Here is a 19002-nt window from a genome sequence, read left to right on the forward strand (position 1 = left end):
CAGGGCTTGTCCGCCCCCGCCCCCAGCGCCGCTCTATCCCCGCGGCGGCGCCGCTTGCTAGTCCATGCGGCGCACGTGACCGGAAGTGGGTGCCGGCGGCGCGATGGCGGCGGAGGGGGACGTGGAGCTGGAGCTGGAGACGGAGCCCAACGGCGGGGGCGGCGGCAGCGATGGAGCGGGCGGGCGGCAGGCCGAGAAGCCACGGAAGCACGACAGCGGGGCGGCAGACCTGGAGCGCGTCACCGACTACGCGGAGGAGAAGGAAATTCAGAGCTCCAACCTGGAGACGGTGTGGCGGGACCGGGACCGGAGCGGGAGGGAGGGAGGGAGCTGCTTGCGGGGCGGCTGCCTGCACCGGCACCGGGGGCCCCTCCGGTGCCGGCAGTGCTGTGACTGTGCTCGTCCCGGCAGGCGATGTCGGTGATAGGAGACCGGAGGTCCCGGGAGCAGAAGGCGAAGCAGGAGAGGTAACGGGGGGGCTGCCGATCACCGGGGGAGGCTGTGGGCCACCGCAGGGGCGGGGCCGTCGGTCACGGGCGTTTATGTGTGTCTGGCTGCAGGGAGAAGGAACTGGCCAAGGTGACCATCAAGAAGGAGGACCTGGAGCTGATCGTGAGTGGGGGGACACGGGGCGGGGAGCACCCGCGGCGGGGGGGGAGCCGGGCTGAACATCCCCCGGTGCCGATCCCCCGGCAGATGACAGAGATGGAGATCTCCCGGGCGGCAGCTGAGCGCAGCCTGCGGGAGCACATGGGGAACGTGGTGGAGGCCCTCATCGCCCTCACCAACTGAGTGCCAGCCTGGCACCGCCCTTGCCAGCGGAACACCGGGCCCAGGATTGCCCCTGCCGGACGGGCACCGGCCCCGGCACCGTCCTCACCACCGAGTGCTGGGCCAGAACTGGCTCTGCTGCAGCAGGCATGGGGCAGCTGGGCTAGGAGTGGTACCAAACCCAATAAAGGCACTGGTGGGAGCAGGTGTCACAGCGGGGTGTGTCTGTGCCACTCGGGGTCACCAGGAGGGACAGGCAGGAGCCCCAGGACCCCTGTCCTGGGGAGCAGCTGTGACCTGGGTGTGGTGACAGCCACCCTTCCACTTGGGCAGCACCAGCACATCAGGGCAGAGGGAGGCACAAGGGCACAGCCACACCCCCAAAACACACCCACAACACCTATGAAAAGACTGATTTAATCAAAACTCCCCCACCCCACGCAGGTGTAAAAGCCAAGCCCTGTGGAAATGGGGAGGGGACGAGGTCACTGCTGTCCCACACCAAATGGGACCCCAGCTCCAGGGCAGATAAATGTGATGGGGTACAAAAGTCCATGAACTCCTCCAGAATGGTGAGTGGTGGGGCTGTTCCCAGGTGCCTGTAGGGCCGCATCAGGCGCCGTCGTGGCTCAGGCAGGTCACCAACCCCTGCAGCACTGGGGCAGGAGCCCACGGTGTCACGGGGGCGTGGCACTGCAGGTTGGTCACCACAGGAGTCCCCGTGCCACCCTGTGTCCCCTCTGTCCCTGGGAAGCAGGGAGCCCCCCTGCCCTTAGGTGGTTTTCCGCTTCTTGGCCGAGGGTCTCTCGAAGACGTCCCGCACGCCTGCTGCCTTCTGCTTGAAGAACTTGGTGTTCTGGGCACTCTCCTGGCCCCAGGCTGAGTCAAAGGAGGTGGTGTCCTGGTCCACCAGGTGCGTGTACTTGGTCCGCCCTGAGCGCCCGAAGTTCTTGACCTGGGGAGCAGAAGAGCCTCTCAGCAGTGCTTGGAGGGTCCCTGACCTTCACCCCCCGGCGCCCTCAGCCCTGACACCTACCTGCATGACTTTGGGCAGGATGGTCTTGTTGAAGTGGTCCTCGAGGGTGGGGGCGCTGAAGTCCCTCTTGTAAACCTCCTCATCCTCGTCCTGTGGGAGAGGGACAGGGGCCGCTCAGCCTGTGGCTTCGGGTGGGCAGCTCCCGCGCCAGCCCCGTGCCCGTCCCACTCACCATGAAGAAGGCTCCCCGGTGGTAGTACTTCTGCAGGAACTTGTACTTGCCCTTCACTGCCTTGTTGGTGATGACCTTGCCGTTGGCCCGCAGCTCGGCGCGGCGCTCCTCCTCCGTCAGGTTCCTCATGCGCTCGATCTCTGCCTTCTCCTTCTCCATCCTAGACAGGAGAGACCCCTGAGACCCTCCCGAACGGCAGAGGGGAGGAGCTCGGGCCTCCCGAGGTGGGCAGGAGGGTCGTTGTGGGACCCCTTCCCAGGGCAGGGCAGGGCAGACTCACGCCTCTCGCTCCTCCCGGTCCCGCTTGATGCGTTTCAGCTCCCGCACCTTCCAGGCCTCGTACTCCTCCTCGTCGTTCTCATCGTCCGTGTCCAGCGCGTCCAGCGCCGCCAGCGAACGCTTGTTCTCCTCCAGCTCCTTCTTGGCCTCCTCCTCCACGATCTGCACGGGGAGGGGGCTCAGCTGGCTGTGCCCGCAGCCCCCTCCCCGCGCAGCCCCCGTGCCCCCGCACCTTCAGCGTGTACTTGCGCCTCTCCTCCGCCATCCTCTTGGCCTCCTGCTCCAGCTCCTTCTGCTTCAGGGCCTCTGCCTCCCGCTCCTGCACCGTGATCCGGTCCTTCCTGCCCACGAGACCACCTCAGCCCCTCTGGTGGCTGCTACAGACCCCCCCCCCTGCTCTGCAGCCATCGTCTCCTCCCCCCTGCAGGTGACGGGGACTCAGCCCCATTGCTGCCCTCAGGACTTGACAAGGGTTCCAGTCAGACCCCTCCTCAGCCTGCAGCCGGATCCCTCAGCTGCCGAGGAGCTGTGGGTGCTGGGATCACCTCGTGTGCCCCCTGAGGCTGCTGCTGTCCGTCCCCCCAGCACACCTAAGGGTCCCCTGGGGTCCCTCTGGCCCCACCCCGTGTCCCCAGGGCACCCACTTGCGGATGAAGACAGGCTTGAGGCGCGGCTCCATCTCATCCTCGCTGTCCGTGTACTCCTCGTACTCAGACTCTGACTCAGACTCCTCTCCAGAGCGACCCTCATCCTCCAGCTCCATCACCTCCAGCTCCTCGGTTTTCCTCTCCTGGGCTCGTTGTCGCATCATCCCGCGCCGGCGCTCGATCTCCTGAGGGGGGCACAGGGGTCAGACCTGCCCCGATGCTGCTTCCCTGCTGGCCTCGTGCCCAGAGTCTCAGCTCCAGGACGAGCTGCCCCTCCCTCCAGACGTGGGGTGGCCCCTCCTGTCACACCCGTGCCACTCAGAGGCTTCTCTGGGCTGGCTGCTCAGCTCCACACCTCATCATCGATCTCCTCCTCCTCCTCCTCGCTGGTGTCCTCCCGCTCCAGGCGCCAGGCCTCCCCCTCCACCTCTGAGTCACTTTCTCCAACCACCTCAGGCTCCACGATCTTGCGGTGTCTTGCCAGCCTGCAGCAGACCCCAGTTACGTGACAGCACTGAGCAGGGAGAGGCTGCAAGAACTGGCTGTTTGTCTGCTCCGTGTCAGACTGTCCCTTCCCACCAGCCCTCCCTAAGCACCCTGCAGTAACTTTGATTCTAGAGCCTCTTGTTACCTGCACCCATCGAGGCACAGGGCAGAGCTGAGGAGCCAGAGGTGCTGCTGTACTGCAGCCACCTCCAGCCCGGCCTGCCCGGCCCCCCGTGAGGGTGCAGAGAGTCCCTGCTGGCCCATCACTCACCGCTCCTCCACATCCTCGGCGATGCGGTTCTGGAGGCGGCGGAGCCGGGGATCGTTGGCCAGCTCCTCCTCCTGCTCCTCGGGCTCCACCTCCTGCTCCTTCGCCTTTTTGATGAACTGGAACTCCTCGTCCTCCTCCTCCGAGGACTCCATGGGCGCGTAGTCGGGCCGCTTCCCCGACACGTACCGCTTCACCTTCACCTTCTCCATGGACAGCTCGCCTGCGGGCACCCGGGCAGTCACCGGGGGCTCCGCGCCCACATCCCCCCGACGCTCGGCCCGGCCCGGCCCTGGCCGCCCCCCCCCCACTCACCCTTCTCGTTGCGGACGGGCACGGCGCCCGCCGTGGACTGGATCGGCGGCTGCTTCATCAGGGCGCTGGGGACCGACATGGCGGCGGCGGCGGAGCCGGGCCGGGCCCGGGGCTGTGACAGGGACAAGACCGGGGACGAAACCGGGGATGAGATCGGGCCGGGCCGGGCGGAGCGGCGGCCGCTGACACCGCGCAGCTGCGCACCCGGAACGGCAACAGCGGGGCCGCTTCCGCCGGAATCGGAAACAGCTGCCGGGTGACCGGAAGTGGTGCTCAAGAGGAGCGGGAGTCACTTCCGCGGTGCGGCGGGAGGCGGCGGCCCCGGTGCGAGGCCTGGGCTGGGCTCGTCCTGCGCGGAGCAGGCGGCGTCTTGGGCGGGTCGGGGAGCTCCGGGCGGGAGCAGGGTGCGGGCGGCTGCCCCCGCTTCCTTCCACTGACGCAGCGGGGCGTTTTTTCCGGGAAAAAACAAGTGAGGGCCGCTCCGCACGGGCGGGGTTGGGGCCTGGCTGTGTCCTCCCTGCTCCCCCATCTCCCAGCCGGGGATTTCGCGGAAAACCAAACCTCTTCATCTGGCCGGAAGGCGGCACAGGCGGCTGCGGCTGCTCGTGACGCAGTTTTGCCCAATTCGCAGAGAATTCTTCTCTCCTGCGGCTCCCTGCCCTCGCGTCTTCCCCGCAGCACCGGGAGCCCTGAGGCAGCACCGGCTGCCGGCGGGAAACCCTTCCCGGCTGCCGCGAAGCAGCCCCGGTCCCTTCCAGTACAGGCAGGGCCAGCGGGACGTCCTGGCACTCAGTTTATGCAATCGTTGGCTGAAAATGCACTCTTTTAAAAAAATTATTTCCTAATTGTCAGGTTTTCACTCCCTGCGCCCACCCCTAAAAAATCTCTTAAATGCATGGTGAGATCTTGGGATTTCTGCAATTAATGGTTTGTTACTGCAAATGAACTCAGTGCTCATCTTTACAGGTGGACACTCTGATATAACAACACTAATTCTGCTCTTGTGCGTGTGAGGGTTGTTTCACACCAGACATCCTGCCGTGGATCTCAGCACCCAGAGACAAGTGTGCTTCTCCAGTGGGGTCAGTGCTGGGCTGCAGCCCCAAAGGATTCTACTCCCAGGTTCAGCCTTGCCCAGGGGCAGCCAGAGCTCGCTGGGCTCTTTCTGGCCTTGGTACCTGGATGATAATTGGAGTGTTTGGTCACCTGGTGAGATCAGGGTCTGGTGTGTGCTGACAGCGTGTCCCCCGTGGCAGGGGCAGCACACAAGGCACAGGCTGTCCTGGGAAGGTGAAGCAGAAGGGAAAACCTGAGCAAACAGGGAAACGCTCTCATGGCCCAGGGTGTCTCTGTCACCGCAGGCACTGGAGGAGCAGCCCCAGCCTGACACGTGGCTGAACATGGGGCAGGAACACGTGTCGGGCTGGGGCTGCTCCCCCACACTCATCCACATCCCCGCTCCTGGCTCACCAAACCCTGTGGGGCGTGTGTGGAAGGGCTGAGCTGGGGTTCTGCTGCTGTTCACGGGTGTGGAACCCCCCGAGTGCTGCTGGCACCTCACGGGAAGGCACAGGGATAGCTGTGGGGGCAGGCGATGGCAGGGTGGGTGCTGTGGGTTGGTGTTAGAGTGGTGGTGGGGCTGCTGGCGTCAGCTGGAGGCTGATAACGCCAGACTCGGCCCTGTTGGTGTCTGCAGCTGTGACGGGGCAAGGACAGGGTGTGGGGGCAGGGCCGGGTGTCCCCGCCTGTGCCTGCAGCGGGTGTTGTGTCTGCAGTGTGGCCCTGGGCAGTGCTAGGGGGGCCCTGCAGAACCCCCATCCTGGCTGGTGCTGGGGCCTTCCCAGGAGCCAGGCAGTGCCCAGCAGTGAGGGAGCAGGGGGGAAAGGAGGATGTGGATGGAGCTTCAGGAGGGATCACAGGGGGGCTGGGGAAGGGCAGAAGGGCACAGGCAGAGTGGGTCGCTGTGCTCCAGATACGTGCGGTCCCTCGGGTGTCCCCTACCTGCCTCTCTGCTTTTCCCTGCTGTTTGTGAGGGCCCTTGGCCCTTCCTCCACCAGCTCCTGCTCACTGGGCTGCCACTGAGCAGTGCCATGGCCCCTGACTGCATCCCCGAGCCCCTCTGGGTAGGGGCGCAGCCGCCTCACTGCCCTACCCCCTGGCAAGCTGGGGCAGAGAGCAGTTGCATCACTGTCAGGGCTTGTGCAGTCCCTGCCAGAGAAAAGCCTAAAATTGACCTGATTTTTCCATGGAAGTGGGTTTGTGTCAATGGCTGCGTGCTGCCGTGCCGTGCCACGCCGCAGCGTGGTGCAGGGGGGTCACTCCCCAGTGCTCGGGATGGGGGCTCATGCTCCTGGCAGACCCCCTGTGAGGAAGGGGACGCTGAGCAGCCCTTTGGGTCTGGCCTGGCCCTGTTCAGTGCTCCCTCTGGTGCTCCCTCTGGCCCTGGGGGCTGCTGGTCCGGTGGCCTCTCTGGCCCCGTTGTCTTTGGCAGGGGTGCAGGGTCAGCGTGCAGGGCCAACACCAACAGTTGGTGTAAAGGAGCAGTTCCTCCTGCCCGTGGCACACAGATAAGTGTACAAGGGCCCTTTGTCAGCTCCTCTCCCCAGGTGCCATGGCTTGTCACCAGCTGGGGCACAGCCAGCACCCCAGTGTGGCGGGGGCAGGGGGAGGCCCTGCTGGGCTGGGGTCAGGCTCAGGACCTGCCCCTGGCACACGGATCCCCCCATATATCCCCATGGGTGCTCCCGGGACATCAGGAACAGGCTCCTGAGCAGGCTGTGGGGGTGTGGGGTGACTGCTGTGTGTCCTGGGATGCTGGGGATTCCCCGGGACTGGGGCACTGGAGGGTGGTCCCAGGGTCCCCGGTGGCTCTCAGGGCCAGGGGTCAGGGTCTGTGTCCCAGGGAAAGCTGCAGCCGGGGGTGTCCTGCGGAACTAACCCAGTTTCACAGAAATCTGTCCTGTGCCAGATTTTCTGGGCTGTTCTCGGCATCCCGGTTACCACGGTGACTGCTTCCTGTGCGATCGTGAGAGCCGCACGATCTGAGCGCTGATAAGTGCTGTTCGGTGACAACCCAGCCAGTCCCTTCCCTCTGCCTGGACCCGCCGCAGGATCCAGGATCCAGGTCAGTTTGGGTTCTGCTGCCTTGGCTCTTCGGTCCCGGCTGTCTCCTCTCTCGACACGCTCCCGCGCACCGGGACAGGAGCGCTCTGCGTTTCTGGAAGCCGCAGCTCACCCCGCACCTCTCCTCCGCGGCTCAAGTCTCTCTCCTGGGTTTTCCAGGTGTTGCCGCTTCCCGGAACCCCGTCGGGAGTGCAGCCCCCGCGGTACGAGAAGGCCGGTGCCGTTGGCCCGGTTGAGGAACCCCGTGTTCTGGCAGCTGCTGGGGCTGAAACGGGACGGCCTGGGTGGGCTTGTGTCCCACCAGCCCTCAGAGCAGGGACGTGGGACGAGGTGTCTTTGAGGGCCCATCTCTGTGGGCACCCAGCATCCTGGGCTGTGCCCAGGACCCACGGGGGTCTGGGCCCTTTGGGGCAGGTCCAGGACTACTGCACGGAGGGCACGGGCAAGTCCTTGGTGGGCACCGGCAGGCCCCGGTGGGCACGGGCGGCTCCGAGTGGGCACTGAATGTCCCCAGTGGGCATCGGCGGTCTCGGGTGGGCACCGGCTGTCCCCAGAGGGCACGGGAAGACCCAAATGCACGTGGACAGTCCTGAGTGGGCACTGGCAGCACCGGGTGGGCACGGGCATCCCCCAATGCACGTGGGCAGCACCGGGTGGGCATGGGCAGCTCCCAGTGGCCGCCGACCGGTCCGGGGTCAGCCCCGTGGTATCCTTGCCATGCCCGTTGCGGGCGGAGGGCCGTTGTCCGCAGGCCCAGGCGGGTTTTTTGCGGTGCTGCGGGAGGGTATCGGTCCCCGCTGCGCCCGGGGGTCCGCGTCCCCCTGTCGGGGCGGGCGGGGCGGTCGTCGGTGACGGCATCCGGCAGCGCCCGGCGGAGCGGCGGGGCCGGTCCGGGCCGTGCCGGTCCGTGGGCGGGCGGAGCGGTCCCGGCGCAACGGGGCCGGTGGGCGCGGGGAGGGGCGGGACGAGGTCCTGACAGCTGCGGGGCTGGTAAACAAGCGGCCCCGCCGGCCGTCCCGGCCGCCCCTGCCTGGGCCGGGCCCGGCTCCGGGGCGGGCGCTGCGGGCGGCGTGACGCGGCGGCGCCGCCGACATTGGGGCCGGGCCGGCGGCGGGACGGGACCGGGAGCGGAACCGGGAGAGGCCGCGGTAAGGGAACGGCCCCACGGCGGGGGGAAAACCCGGGTTTTGGGGGGAGGAAGGGGTCAGGACGCTTCCCGGCATGGTCGGGGGCCACGGCCGAGCCGCCAGCCGTCCCCACGGCGCGAAGGTGGCCGTGGGGACGGCTGGCGGCTCGACCGTGCCCCCGGGGAATGTGTTGGGACTGGCGAGGAGGGTTAGCATCCCGGATAGGCTGGGGAAGGGCTTTCTGGGCACTGCAGAGCATGGCGGCACGGCTTCCCTCGCCTTCTGCCTTCTCTCTCCCCTCCTGCCTCATCCCCTCCGTGTTTGGAAGCGCGGAGTCTAAGTACACATTGGGCAATGCGAAGGTAAACATCGGAGGTAAACAGGCGGGACAAACCATGCACAGAGCCACCACGGGGTGACAGCAGGCACTCTGTGCCCAAAGCCCCTTGCCCCCACGCCAGGTCTCGGTCCGGTGCCTTTCCCAAGCTCTGACGGCTCTTTCCTCTCTCCACAGATCGTGCTGCTGCCCCGGACGGTGTGTCCCTGCCGGTGTCCCCACCTCAGCTGTCACGGGCTCGTCCCCATGCCCCCTCGGGCTGAGCGGTGGCCAGCGGGGCAGAGAGGCCAGTGTGCCCCGGGGTGCTGAGGCTGGGAGGTCACTGGACCCCCTGCTTCCGGGACCCTCCTGCTCCCTGGCCAGAGGAACCCCGATTCTCTGATGGATCTGAGACCCTGCTCGCTGCTCCTGCTCCTGCTCCAGACACTGGTGCTTGCCCTCGCTCTCCTAGCCCAGGAGGTGCTGGCCCAGCGGGTTTACACCAACACCTGGGCTGTGCTTGTCCCTGCGGGGCCCCAGGAGGCTGACAGGCTGGCCAGGAAGCATGGATTCCTCAACCTGGGCCCGGTAAGTTCCCAGCTTTCCTTTGCCTGTGGAATCAGTGTCGTCTGCTGGCTCTGCTGAGGCAGATGGGCAATGGGCTCACTTCAGGGCTGCTCTGTCTGGCAGTGGAGTCAGTGCATGTCCACCTCTTCCCTGCTACCTCCTAGCACCCACTGCCTTAACTGGAGGGTGGTGATTACCTGGATGGAGCTGGGGCCTCCTCCTGCCAGCGGGATGGTCTGATGGCACATCATGGCACAACATGGCATAGCACACATTGCCTGCTAGAGGGGGAACCAGGAAAACTGATCCCAGCGTGAAAAAATTGGGAGTGCCTAGTGCTGGTGGAGGAGGAGAGCCATGTGTCCTCAACCCTGAGCTGCCCTTGGCAGGAGGTGTCTCAGCAGCTCCCGATCACTCTGGACTCTGTCTTTGGCAAGGGCTGCCACGTGGCTTTGCCAGCCCCCAGCAGGGGTCTGTTACCCCTAGATCAGGGTGGTGCAGGGCTGGGCTGGCTCTCTGGGAAGGAAGCAAGGGGTGAAATCCCAGAGGAAATTGCACAACTCATGGCTGTGGTGTCAGGACCTCTCTGGGAGCAGCTCTGGGAGCCATGGTGGGTGGGGAGGGTGGCTGCCACCTCAGCTGATCCCTGCTGGGGACAGGGAGCCCCAAATCCTGAGGGGCTCATGCCTGAGGAAGGGGCTATGGGGGGGGGCAGGTCCCACTGAGGGTCTCTGTGCTGCAGGGGCTGTAGGCAGCCTCATACTGGTGCTGTCTGCATGGAGATGACTGAGAGATGATGTCAGGGCAAGGGACGTGTGGGGCCAGAGCTGCTGCTGTGCAGAGGGGACTGGGATGTGCCCTACTGGTCTGAGTCTCTGCCAGGACCCCTGCGAGTGGGAATGGGGCTGAGGTGCTGGGCTCCATCATCATTCCCCATTGTGCTGCAGAGCTGGGTCCCAGATCCAGCTGCCGGGGCCAAGGGGCACTGGTCTCAATAGCCATGCCTCCCCTGGCCCAGGGGTGCCCATCAGGCCTTGTGCTACAATGGAGAACCAGCTGTGTCAGGCCTTGTGGCTCAGCAGGGAGCCCAGGCCCATCTGGGATCTGTCTTCACAAGCCATGGAGGCTCCATGCCAGCTCTGTGCCCACCTTGTCCCCATGCTGTTTGCTCTGTGGCTGGATCTGGCACCTCCCAGCTCTCCTGGCCTGCTCCGTGGCTGGCAGGACATTCAGGCAGAGCCCCATGGGTTGGGTAGGGCCTGCGGGTCTGGGTTCAGTTTCTCCCCTTCTGTAGCCTGTCCTGGTGTCAGGGCTGGGGGGAGCCAGGCTTCCCCAGTGGGTTCCTGGGCTGCTGTTCCTGTGGGGTGCCGCTGGAACAGGATGTGCAGTTGGGACAGGGAGGATGGGACAGGGCGTTTCTGGTGCCCCGTGAGAGGCCCCCAGGGTCCTTATCTGAGAGGATCCTGGCCTCAGCACAGGGTCTGGACACTGTCCTCGCAGGCGTGCTGTCCTGGTGTACACCCTGCTCCTCCACCACATGCGTCCCGGGGCAGCCCCCTGCTCTGCCGGGACCCACATCCACTGCTGGTGGTCTTGCAGGGGCTGCAGAGCACAGTGAGGGTTCCTCCTCCTCTCAGAGGAGAGGGATGGAATGCAGCATTGGGGTGGGAGCATGGTGGTTCATGCACTCTCACCTCCTACACCCCTGGGGTACAGGTCCTTGCTGGTACATTGCCCTGCTCCCAGGGGACACTGGTGGGAGCAGAGCTGGCTGGGGGGGCCATGAGCTGTGGCAGGAGGTGGGGGCAGGAGCAGGGATGGCTGTCGGGGATGCAGGGGTCTGGGGGCAGCTGTGCCTTTGCTGAGGACAGGGATTGTGGGGATTAGGGTGGAAGCGTGTGGGCCCTGCCTGCCACCACGGTGTCCCTGCAGACCTAATCCAGCCGGATAGCCAGGCAGAGCTGCAGCCTCAGAGCAGGAACAATCAGGGCTCTGTCCTTACCCCTGGAGGGGTGGAGGTGCTGGGGGAGGGTGGTGAGCCTGCAGCTCACTGTCACCTCTGCCAGCCCAGTGCGGTGGCCTCACCCCGGCACCTCCCTGAGTGCTGGAGCTGCCGGGAGTCCCAGCCTGTGCCAGTCAGACACCTTTCCCCTTCTGCCCGGTGGTGTGGTGGCACATCTGCAGGGCTCTGATAAACCAGAGGGGGGGGGGTTTGTTAACTCCAACCAAGCTGTTTGCAGCAGCCCGGGGCAGTGGGGGTGAAACATCCTCTCCTTTGTGTTCTCGCAGCCCTTGAAGCCGTATCCTGTGGCTGCCATGGCCTCATGGCTTCCAGGGGGGCAGAGTGGGCTTTCAGCCCCTTCTCCCCTGCCCAGGCAGGCTGCTGGGCTGCAGGCCCTGGGTGGTGGGGATCAGCACAGCCAGGACAGCCTCTGGGATGTGATGGAGGGGATAAGGAAATGACAGCATAGGAAAGGGTTCAGGGTTTAAAAATAACTATCTGGGTGGCTGGGTGGCTGATGTCCTCCCAGCCCAGCCAGGCTGCACTGGAGTCCCTTCCTGCCTCAGCCCCGCTGGGCTGTCCCTGTCTGTGGGGCTGAGCCAGTGCCATGGCAGCACCATTGCTGTCCCCTGGGGTCAGACATCTGCATGCCCCTCTGAGTGGAGCGTGGTGGGCAGAGGCTGCATTGCCACAGCCCCAGCTTGTCACCAGTGCTGCAATCTGTCACCAGCGGTCCTGCCCTGAGTGTCCAAACACAATCCCCACCATCCCTGTGGCTCAGGATGGCAGCTGGGGTATGGGGAGACTGGGCTCTCATTGCCATCCTGCTTTCTTCTCCCCTGCAGATCTTTGGTGACTATTACCACTTTCGGCACAGCGGTGTGGTGAAGCGTTCCCTCTCTCCCCACCAGTCCTGGCACAGCCGTTTGGCCAGGGAGCCACAGGTATGTGCAGGGGGGGGTCCTGCCCACCATCTGCAGTGGGCTGGCCCCAGTCTCGGGGGCTTCACCATCAGGCCTGGGGCAACCATGGCTGGGCAGAGCTCTGTGCCGTGCCCTCTCTGTCTCCAGAGTCCCACAACCTCTCTGTCCCCAGGTGCAGTGGCTGGAGCAGCAGGTGGCGAAACGCAGGACCAAGAGAGACGTTTTCATGGAGCCCACAGACCCCAAGTTCCCTCAGCAATGGTACCTGGTGAGTGCCAGGCAGGGCAGGGAGCTGCAGAGTTGTGACAGGAACGGGATCCTTGCCCCTGCCTGTCTGTGTCTTGGGCACAAGCCTGATCTCCATGCAGGGAGCTGTGTGCATGTGGCCCAGGCACAGCCTGGGCCTCCGTCTCGTTTCAGAGTGGCTCCTCGGGTGGCCATGCCCAGCTCTCTGTGCCCAGTCCCTGGGGTCTTCTTGTCCCTGTGGCCCACTGAGCAGGGTGAGGGGCAGCCAGGAAGTGTCTGGGCAGACCCCACCGTGGTGCCAGACCTGGGCACAGCTCCTATTGCCAGGACTTTTTTTGCAGTACAACACCAACCAGCGGGATCTGAACGTGCGCCAGGCCTGGGCGCAGGGCTACACGGGCAAGGGCATCGTGGTCTCCATCCTGGATGATGGCATTGAGAAGAACCACCCTGACCTGGAGGCCAATTATGTAAGTGTGGGTGATGCTACAGGGCAGTGTGCAACAGAAACCTGCCTGGGCTGCCCTGAAGCTGCCTGGCAGAGGGCTCCTGCCTGCCCTGGTGGGATGTGGAGGAAAGTGGTGGAGGTGCGTCTGGAGCCTGCTCCCCCTGCTCAGCTCAGCTCAGCCCCAGGGCAGGGAGCACAGGCGTGGCCCCAGGGTGGTGGGGCTTGGTGAGCCTGGTGGATGGTCTCTGACTGCCAGATCTGCCTTTCAGGATCCGGGGGCCAGCTTTGATGTCAATGACCAGGACCCAGACCCACAGCCCCGCTACACGCAGATGAATGACAACAGGTGAGGCAAGTTCAGAGCAGCAGAGCCCAGCCACAGCAGAGATTGGGTGGCAGGACCAGCCCACAGCACTGCTGGAGGAGCAGGAACATACTTCTGCCCCATGGAGCAACCACCTGCCTCCTGTTATGATAGATCAGCATCCTTTGGGACTGCTCAATGCCAGCACTGACCATTCGGTCCCCCCAGCTCTGGAGCAGAGGAGGGATGGAGGAGCCCCACGGGGCCTCTCTCAGCCACCCGGTGCGGGAGGGAAGGGAGGCAGCCTGGGTGCTGGTCCCTCTGGCTATGGCTGGTGCCCAGCCCCACACTCGTTGTGCCCTGTCTGAGCACTCTTGGTCCTGTTTGAACTGCAGACACGGCACACGCTGCGCTGGGGAAGTTGCTGCGGTGGCAAACAACGGTATCTGTGGTGTTGGCGTGGCTTACAATGCCAGGATTGGAGGTGGGTGCCCCCTGTCCTGTGCCAGGCTCTGCGGGTGCCCTGCAGCCAGCAGGAGTGGGCTGTGCTGGGGGTCTTGGTGCTGCTGGCCAAGGCAGGCCTGCAGTGGCTGGTGGCATGGGGTGGCTGTGGTGGCCAGAGGGCCCTTGCCATTGACACAGCTGCCCTGTGGCCACCCTGCCCTGCGGCCACCCTGCCCCGTGACATCTGCTCTCTGGCCCTAGGCGTGCGCATGCTGGATGGGGAGGTGACTGATGCTGTGGAGGCCCATTCACTAGGTCTCAATCCCAACCACATCCACATCTACAGCGCCAGCTGGGGCCCCGAGGATGATGGCAAGACAGTGGATGGCCCTGCCCGGCTGGCAGAGGAGGCTTTCTTCCGTGGGGTCAACCAGGTGAGCCGACCCGTAGCTCAGGTGGAGCTCCTGGCCCTTCCCCTGCTCTGCTGTCCCTGGCTGCTCTCCTGGCACTCCCACAGTGTCTTCCAGTCCAGCTCCAGGATCAGGCTCTGTTGGTTTTTCCTGTTCTTCCTGCAGGGTGGCTCTGAGTCAGGGCTCCTCCTGTGCTGCTTATCCCTGTCCTCTCCTTGCTTTCCAAAGACCTGTGCTCCTGCCTGGCTCTGTGCCAGGCCCTCCATTGCCCTACCCCTTCGCCCTGTGCTGTCCCTGCTTGCTTGCTGTCAGCCTTGGCCAAGTCACTGGTTGGGATGTTCTGCTGAGCTCCTGCAGTGCTGCAGGTCCCACGCAGGCTGTCAACCTGGGTGACTTTCCAGTGGGAAAGATATTGGCTGGTGAAAGCCCCGCTTGAGTGGGGGCCTCCTCTTGCCCTCAACACTGACCTCCCAGAGCAGTCCCCGTAGCTTCGGCAGAGGCGTCCGGGCACTCTCGGTAGGCACAGCAGTGGTGAGGGGTGGCAGTGCTGGGTGCCCAGGCTGGCAGCTGTGACTGGTGGTGTCCCCGTCCCCCAGTGTCCCAGCTGCATCTGCTCCATCTTTCCCACTCCCGCTACAGGAGCCCCGGGGCTGGCACTGTTGACTTGTCTCCAGATCCAGCCCTCACCCTGCCTCTGTCACCAGGGCCGAGGGGGATTGGGCTCCATCTTTGTCTGGGCATCTGGGAACGGGGGCCGCGAGCACGACAGCTGCAATTGTGACGGTTACACCAACAGCATCTACACCCTGTCCATCAGCAGCACCACGCAGTACGGCAACGTGCCCTGGTACAGCGAGGCCTGCTCCTCCACCCTCGCCACCACCTACAGCAGTGGCAACCAGGACGAGAAGCAGATTGTGAGTTGGGGCTGTGGGTCCCTGGGGACAGGATGCTCTGTGACCCGTGGGGATCCCTCTGAGAGCTGAGCTGCCATGGTGCTGGGGGCAGGGCTAGTCCTGGCTGCCACCCCTGGGTCACATGAGTTTGAGGGGAAGATCATGAGTGGCCCCAGAACAGTGTCTCTGCCTCATCTCTCATGCCCTTTGTGGGGACACCAAAAGCCCCCAGGCCAGCTCCTGGACATGACTGGTGCCTGCAGCACCCACCCTGGTGCTCCTCCTTGCAGGTGACCACTGACCTTAGGCAGAAATGCACCGAATCGCACACGGGGACGTCGGCCTCGGCGCCGCTGGCTGCCGGCATCATCGCCCTTGCCCTGGAAGCCAAGTAAGGGCCTGGGGAGCGGGGCTGGGGCAGCTGCACAGGGCAGGAACCCTCCTGGGTCGTTGCCTGAGCCCCGCATCTCCCTGCAGCAAGAACCTGACCTGGCGGGACATGCAGCACCTGGTGGTGCAGACCTCGAAGCCCTCTCACCTCAATGCCAACGACTGGGTTACCAACGGCGTTGGCCGCAAAGGTACCGGGGGGCTAGGGACAGGCTAGGTGCTGGGGAGGAGTACCCAGCAGCCCTGGGTGCAAAGGCACACATCCCCACCAGTGTTCTGTGGCCCTGGGAGCACTGCTGACCCCCTCTCTGCCCACAGTCAGCCACTCCTACGGCTATGGCCTGCTGGATGCTGGTGCCATGGTGAACCTGGCCAAGAACTGGACCACAGTGGGACCTCAGCGGAAGTGTGTCATTGATGTCCTCACGGAGCCAAAGTAAGGGCCAGTGAGCTCAGGAGGGCATCGCCCTGTAGCTGCCTGTGCACGGGCCCACACAGGAGCCCTAGTGCCTTAGGGTCCAAGGCAGGGAGTGGAAGGATCTTGGGGGCTGAGGTGCCCCAAGAGCCCTACCATCCTCCCAGGAGAGCTCTGGGAGAGCTGCCGTCAGCCACCTAGCACCGAGGTCAGCTGCTGAGCCTGCTGGATCTGACGGGGCTGGGCGCTGCGGTTTGGGAGCCACCAGCAGGAGTCATCCTGGACAGAGGGGCTTTTCAGGGGTGCACAGAAGCTCCTTTTTCTCCTGCTTGGCTGCTGCCACCACAACACAACATGTGCTGAGTCTCGTGTGCGGCAGGGATGCTCCCTGGGGACCCTGGGGGTGGGAGCATCCCAGGGCACGGAGAAGGCCGGGGCTAGGCTCTGCCTGCTGCACCTCCACTGTCCCCTGGGAGCAGCCCTGCCCATCCAGGGCAGGCACTTCTTGTGAAATGAAGGATGGCTGAGCCTGTAATGTCCCCAGCCATGCCAAGCAGGGTGGAGTCAGCTCTGTGGTGGGTGAAGAAAGGTCCCATTCAGGGCCAGCACAGAGAAGCACTGGGGAGATGTGTCCCTGGGCTGGGCCCAGTCCCACTCTTGTCTCTGCTGGCAGGGACATCGGGAAGCGCCTGGAGGTGCGGCGGAAGGTGGATGCCTGCCTGGGGAAAGCCAACTACATCAGCCGTCTGGAGCACGCACAGGCACGGCTGACGCTGTCCTACAACCGACGTGGGGACTTGGCCATCCACCTCGTCAGTCCCATGGGCACCCGCTCCACCCTGCTGGCTGCCAGGTAGGTGCCGGGCTCTGGGGTGCTGGACTGGCACTGGGGGTCCGCAGGACACCAGCACCCACCTGTTGCCCCTCCTCGCCCAGGCCCCATGACTTCTCAGCTGATGGGTTTAATGACTGGGCCTTCATGACAACACACTCGTGGGACGAGGACCCCTCCGGGGAGTGGGTGCTGGAGATTGAGAACACCAGCGATGCCAACAACTATGGTAGGGCTGGGCTGACCTTGCACCCCTGAGCCTTGGGTGGGAGTGGGAGCAGAGCTGGCTCCCAGCATCCCCCTCCCCAGGCCAAGGGGCTGGTGGCACCTTGGGTGCTTTGCTGGACCTGGCTGCGGGAGAGGCTGGAGTTGGACATGTGGGGAGGGGATGTGGCTGCTCCAGGGAGGGTGAGGGTCAGGGCCTGGGGCAGCAAGTGCCCTCCATGCCAACTGAACTGAATCCCTCCTGCCCTGTGGGCAGCCTTTTACAGGGGCCATGGTTCCATGTCAGGGGCTCCAGGCAATGGGCACAGCCCCAGTGCCCCCTGAAAACCCTGAGTGGTGCAAGCCCCCTCCCTGTGCCTGTCCCATGTGCAGGCAGTGTCCCTTGTGGTCCTCACCCCTGTGGTGCCCCCAGTGGTCCTCACCCTGTGTGGTTGCAGGCACACTGACCAAGTTCACGCTCGTGCTGTACGGGACGGCCACCGAATCCCCCAGCCTCTCCAACCAGCTGGAGAGCAGTGGCTGCAAGACCCTGACCCCCAGCCAGACCTGCGTGGGTGAGTGTGGGGCTTGTGGGGTGGGGATGGGGGCACAGGCAGCCCCCTGCCCATGCTGACCCTGCCCTTCCTGCAGTCTGTGAGGAGGGGTACTACCTGCACCAGAAGAGCTGCCTGAAGCACTGCCCTCCCGGCTTCGCACCTGGCATCCAGAGCACCCACTACAACCTGGAGAACAGTGTGGAGCCCATCACACCCCACCTCTGCCTGCCCTGCCACCCCTCCTGTGCCACCTGTGTTGGGCCCGGCCCCAACCAGTGCCTGACCTGCCCCGCACACTCCCACTTCAGCAGCCTAGACCTCTCCTGCTCCCACCAGACGCAGAGCAGCCGCGCGTCCCCTGCCCTCACAGACAGCGAGGGGCTGGCTGAACCCCCTGCTTCAGCCAACCTGCCCGTCCTCATCGCCAGCCTCAGCTGTGTCCTCATCGTGGTCATCTTTGTCACTGTCTTCCTGGTGCTACAGGCGCGCTCAGGCTTCAGCCTGCGGGGCGTGAAGGTCTATGCCCTGGACAGTGGGATCATCTCCTACAAGGGCCTCCCCTCTGACATCTGGCAGGAGGAGGGTCCCTCGGAGTCGGATGGTGAGGAGAATGAAGCTCGCAGTGAGAGGACTGCCTTCATCAGAGACCAAAGTGCCCTTTGATGAGCCCTCCTGCCCCTCCCTCCTCCCTGCCCAGCACCGTGGGCCCGGGGCAGGTGAGGCCGAGGGGCCCCGGACTCTGCCCCTGTCCCCCTCCCACACCGCAGCAGCCCAGGGCTCCCCCCCAGCCAACACCATCTCTCGGCCCCAGCCTCAGCTGCTGGGCACAGCCCTGCCAGCACCGTCCCCAGCACCACAACCTGCATCCTGCACCATCTCTCTTGGCCCCCACGTCCATCCTGTGCCCCCCAAGGGGTGTTTGATGGCAGCGGGGCCCTGGCACTCACTGCCCCTGCACTGGCAGCCATATCCCTGCTGCAGGTGGCTGCTGGGGGTCACACCAGTTCCCCAGGGCAGCCAGCCTGTGGGGTCCCTGGGTGCTGGTTGCTCAGGCCAGGACAGGGGCAACTCTGCCCAGAGCCTGGGATGTGCTCTGCCCACTGGGGCTGAGTCCACCCCTGGCATGGCCCACCCTCTGCAATCGAGGCACCCGCCAGGCTCTGCCAGTGTCCTGGGTCCCCACCGCCTCCCCTGGGCCCTGTCTGCCTGCACCGTGCCCTTCAACAGCAATAATGGCCGGGCCTCCGCTGCCCGCAGAGCGTGGGGCAGGGCAGCGCCTTCCCCTGCGCCCGAGACTCAGCCCCCGGCACGGGTAGGGACCCCCTCGCACAACCCCTGCCCCGGCCCCCCCACCCCCCCCGTCTTGGCCCCGGCAGGGCTGTGCCGCTGCTGGCCGGGGGGTCGTGCCCGTTCTGCCTGTGCTGGGCAGAGCCCGGCGCCCCTGCGGCCCCAGCCCCCCGACGTGCCTTGCCCCCATTTGGTGACAATCCGTTCTGCTCCCCGCTGGAGCTCCTGCCCTCGCCGCTCCCTTCCCGCGGGCTGGGGGCCGGTGCCACAGCCCCCTTGCCGTCCGCACACCGGGGCCGTGGCACGGGCACCCACCAGCCCCGTGCCAGCGCTGGCTCTGGCCCACTAAGGACGGAGCTGCCGGCCGGGGGCCACAGGACTATTTTTCTATAATAACTTTTTTTGGTGCACAGTAATTTTTTCTCGTAATTTAATCAGCCGGGAGCTGCCTCCTGAGCCTGTTTTTAATTTAATGGATGTGGATATAACGCTAGAGAGACTGAGTTATTAAATGTTCAGAACTATGCAAACCAGCTC

The 19002-nt window shown here is 65.0% G+C and overlaps 3 protein-coding genes across 5 annotated transcripts; 2 read left to right on the forward strand and 1 right to left on the reverse strand.

The window, feature by feature from the left end:
* Nucleotides 1–82: 82 nt before the first annotated feature.
* HYPK (huntingtin interacting protein K) lies at nt 83–973 on the forward strand. Its single transcript, XM_071753965.1, has 4 exons — nt 83–289; nt 412–467; nt 561–612; nt 697–973. Exons 1-4 carry the CDS (start codon nt 104–106, stop codon nt 790–792), a joined length of 390 nt encoding a protein of 129 aa, XP_071610066.1. The 5' UTR covers nt 83–103; the 3' UTR covers nt 793–973.
* Nucleotides 974–1172: 199 nt separating this feature from the next.
* MFAP1 (microfibril associated protein 1) lies at nt 1173–4313 on the reverse strand. Its single transcript, XM_071753964.1, has 9 exons — nt 3975–4313; nt 3663–3882; nt 3261–3390; nt 2903–3090; nt 2491–2599; nt 2260–2420; nt 1980–2139; nt 1808–1897; nt 1173–1726 (listed from the first exon to the last, which is right to left on the reverse strand). The coding sequence occupies exons 1-9, from the start codon at nt 4051–4053 to the stop codon at nt 1544–1546; spliced, it is 1320 nt and encodes a 439-aa protein (XP_071610065.1). The 5' UTR covers nt 4054–4313; the 3' UTR covers nt 1173–1543.
* Nucleotides 4314–6535: 2222 nt separating this feature from the next.
* Nucleotides 6536–18995, forward strand: FURIN (furin, paired basic amino acid cleaving enzyme). Of its 3 annotated transcripts, none has more exons than XM_071753977.1 (16): nt 6536–7098; nt 8739–9128; nt 11955–12053; nt 12205–12300; nt 12620–12748; nt 12996–13072; nt 13426–13514; nt 13736–13908; nt 14589–14801; nt 15071–15171; nt 15258–15361; nt 15489–15606; nt 16259–16438; nt 16522–16646; nt 17080–17196; nt 17273–18995. In XM_071753977.1, exons 2-16 carry the CDS (start codon nt 8943–8945, stop codon nt 17839–17841), a joined length of 2376 nt encoding a protein of 791 aa, XP_071610078.1. In that variant the 5' UTR covers nt 6536–7098; nt 8739–8942; the 3' UTR covers nt 17842–18995. The 3 variants fall into 3 exon arrangements, with proteins under 3 accessions (XP_071610078.1, XP_071610079.1, XP_071610077.1); XM_071753978.1 differs by lacking the exon at nt 6536–7098 and adding an exon at nt 7108–7300; XM_071753976.1 differs by lacking the exon at nt 6536–7098 and adding an exon at nt 8103–8245.
* The last annotated feature ends 7 nt before the right edge of the window (nt 18996–19002 follow it).

This window comes from Heliangelus exortis, chromosome 11 (assembly GCF_036169615.1).
Source record: "Heliangelus exortis chromosome 11, bHelExo1.hap1, whole genome shotgun sequence".
Classification (NCBI taxonomy): Eukaryota; Metazoa; Chordata; class Aves; order Apodiformes; family Trochilidae; genus Heliangelus; species Heliangelus exortis.

Bases quoted from the DNA above. Each gene is read 5' to 3' on its own strand.
- MFAP1 (XM_071753964.1), bottom strand. From the start codon at position 4,053: ATGTCGGTCCCCAGCGCCCTGATGAAGCAGCCGCCGATCCAGTCCACG. The intron at 3,883-3,974 runs GTGAGTGGGGGG...GGGTGCCCGCAG, and splicing joins GCCCGTCCGCAACGAGAAGG to GCGAGCTGTCCATGGAGAAG. The intron at 3,091-3,260 runs GTGTGGAGCTGA...TGCCCCCCTCAG, and splicing joins AGGAGGAGATCGATGATGAG to GAGATCGAGCGCCGGCGCGG.
- FURIN (XM_071753977.1), top strand. From the start codon at position 8,943: ATGGATCTGAGACCCTGCTCGCTGCTCCTGCTCCTGCTCCAGACACTG. The intron at 12,749-12,995 runs GTAAGTGTGGGT...TCTGCCTTTCAG, and splicing joins CTGACCTGGAGGCCAATTAT to GATCCGGGGGCCAGCTTTGA. The intron at 15,172-15,257 runs GTAAGGGCCTGG...ATCTCCCTGCAG, and splicing joins GCCCTTGCCCTGGAAGCCAA to CAAGAACCTGACCTGGCGGG.
- HYPK (XM_071753965.1), top strand. From the start codon at position 104: ATGGCGGCGGAGGGGGACGTGGAGCTGGAGCTGGAGACGGAGCCCAAC. The intron at 290-411 runs GTGTGGCGGGAC...TCGTCCCGGCAG, and splicing joins AGAGCTCCAACCTGGAGACG to GCGATGTCGGTGATAGGAGA. The intron at 468-560 runs GTAACGGGGGGG...GTCTGGCTGCAG, and splicing joins CAGAAGGCGAAGCAGGAGAG to GGAGAAGGAACTGGCCAAGG.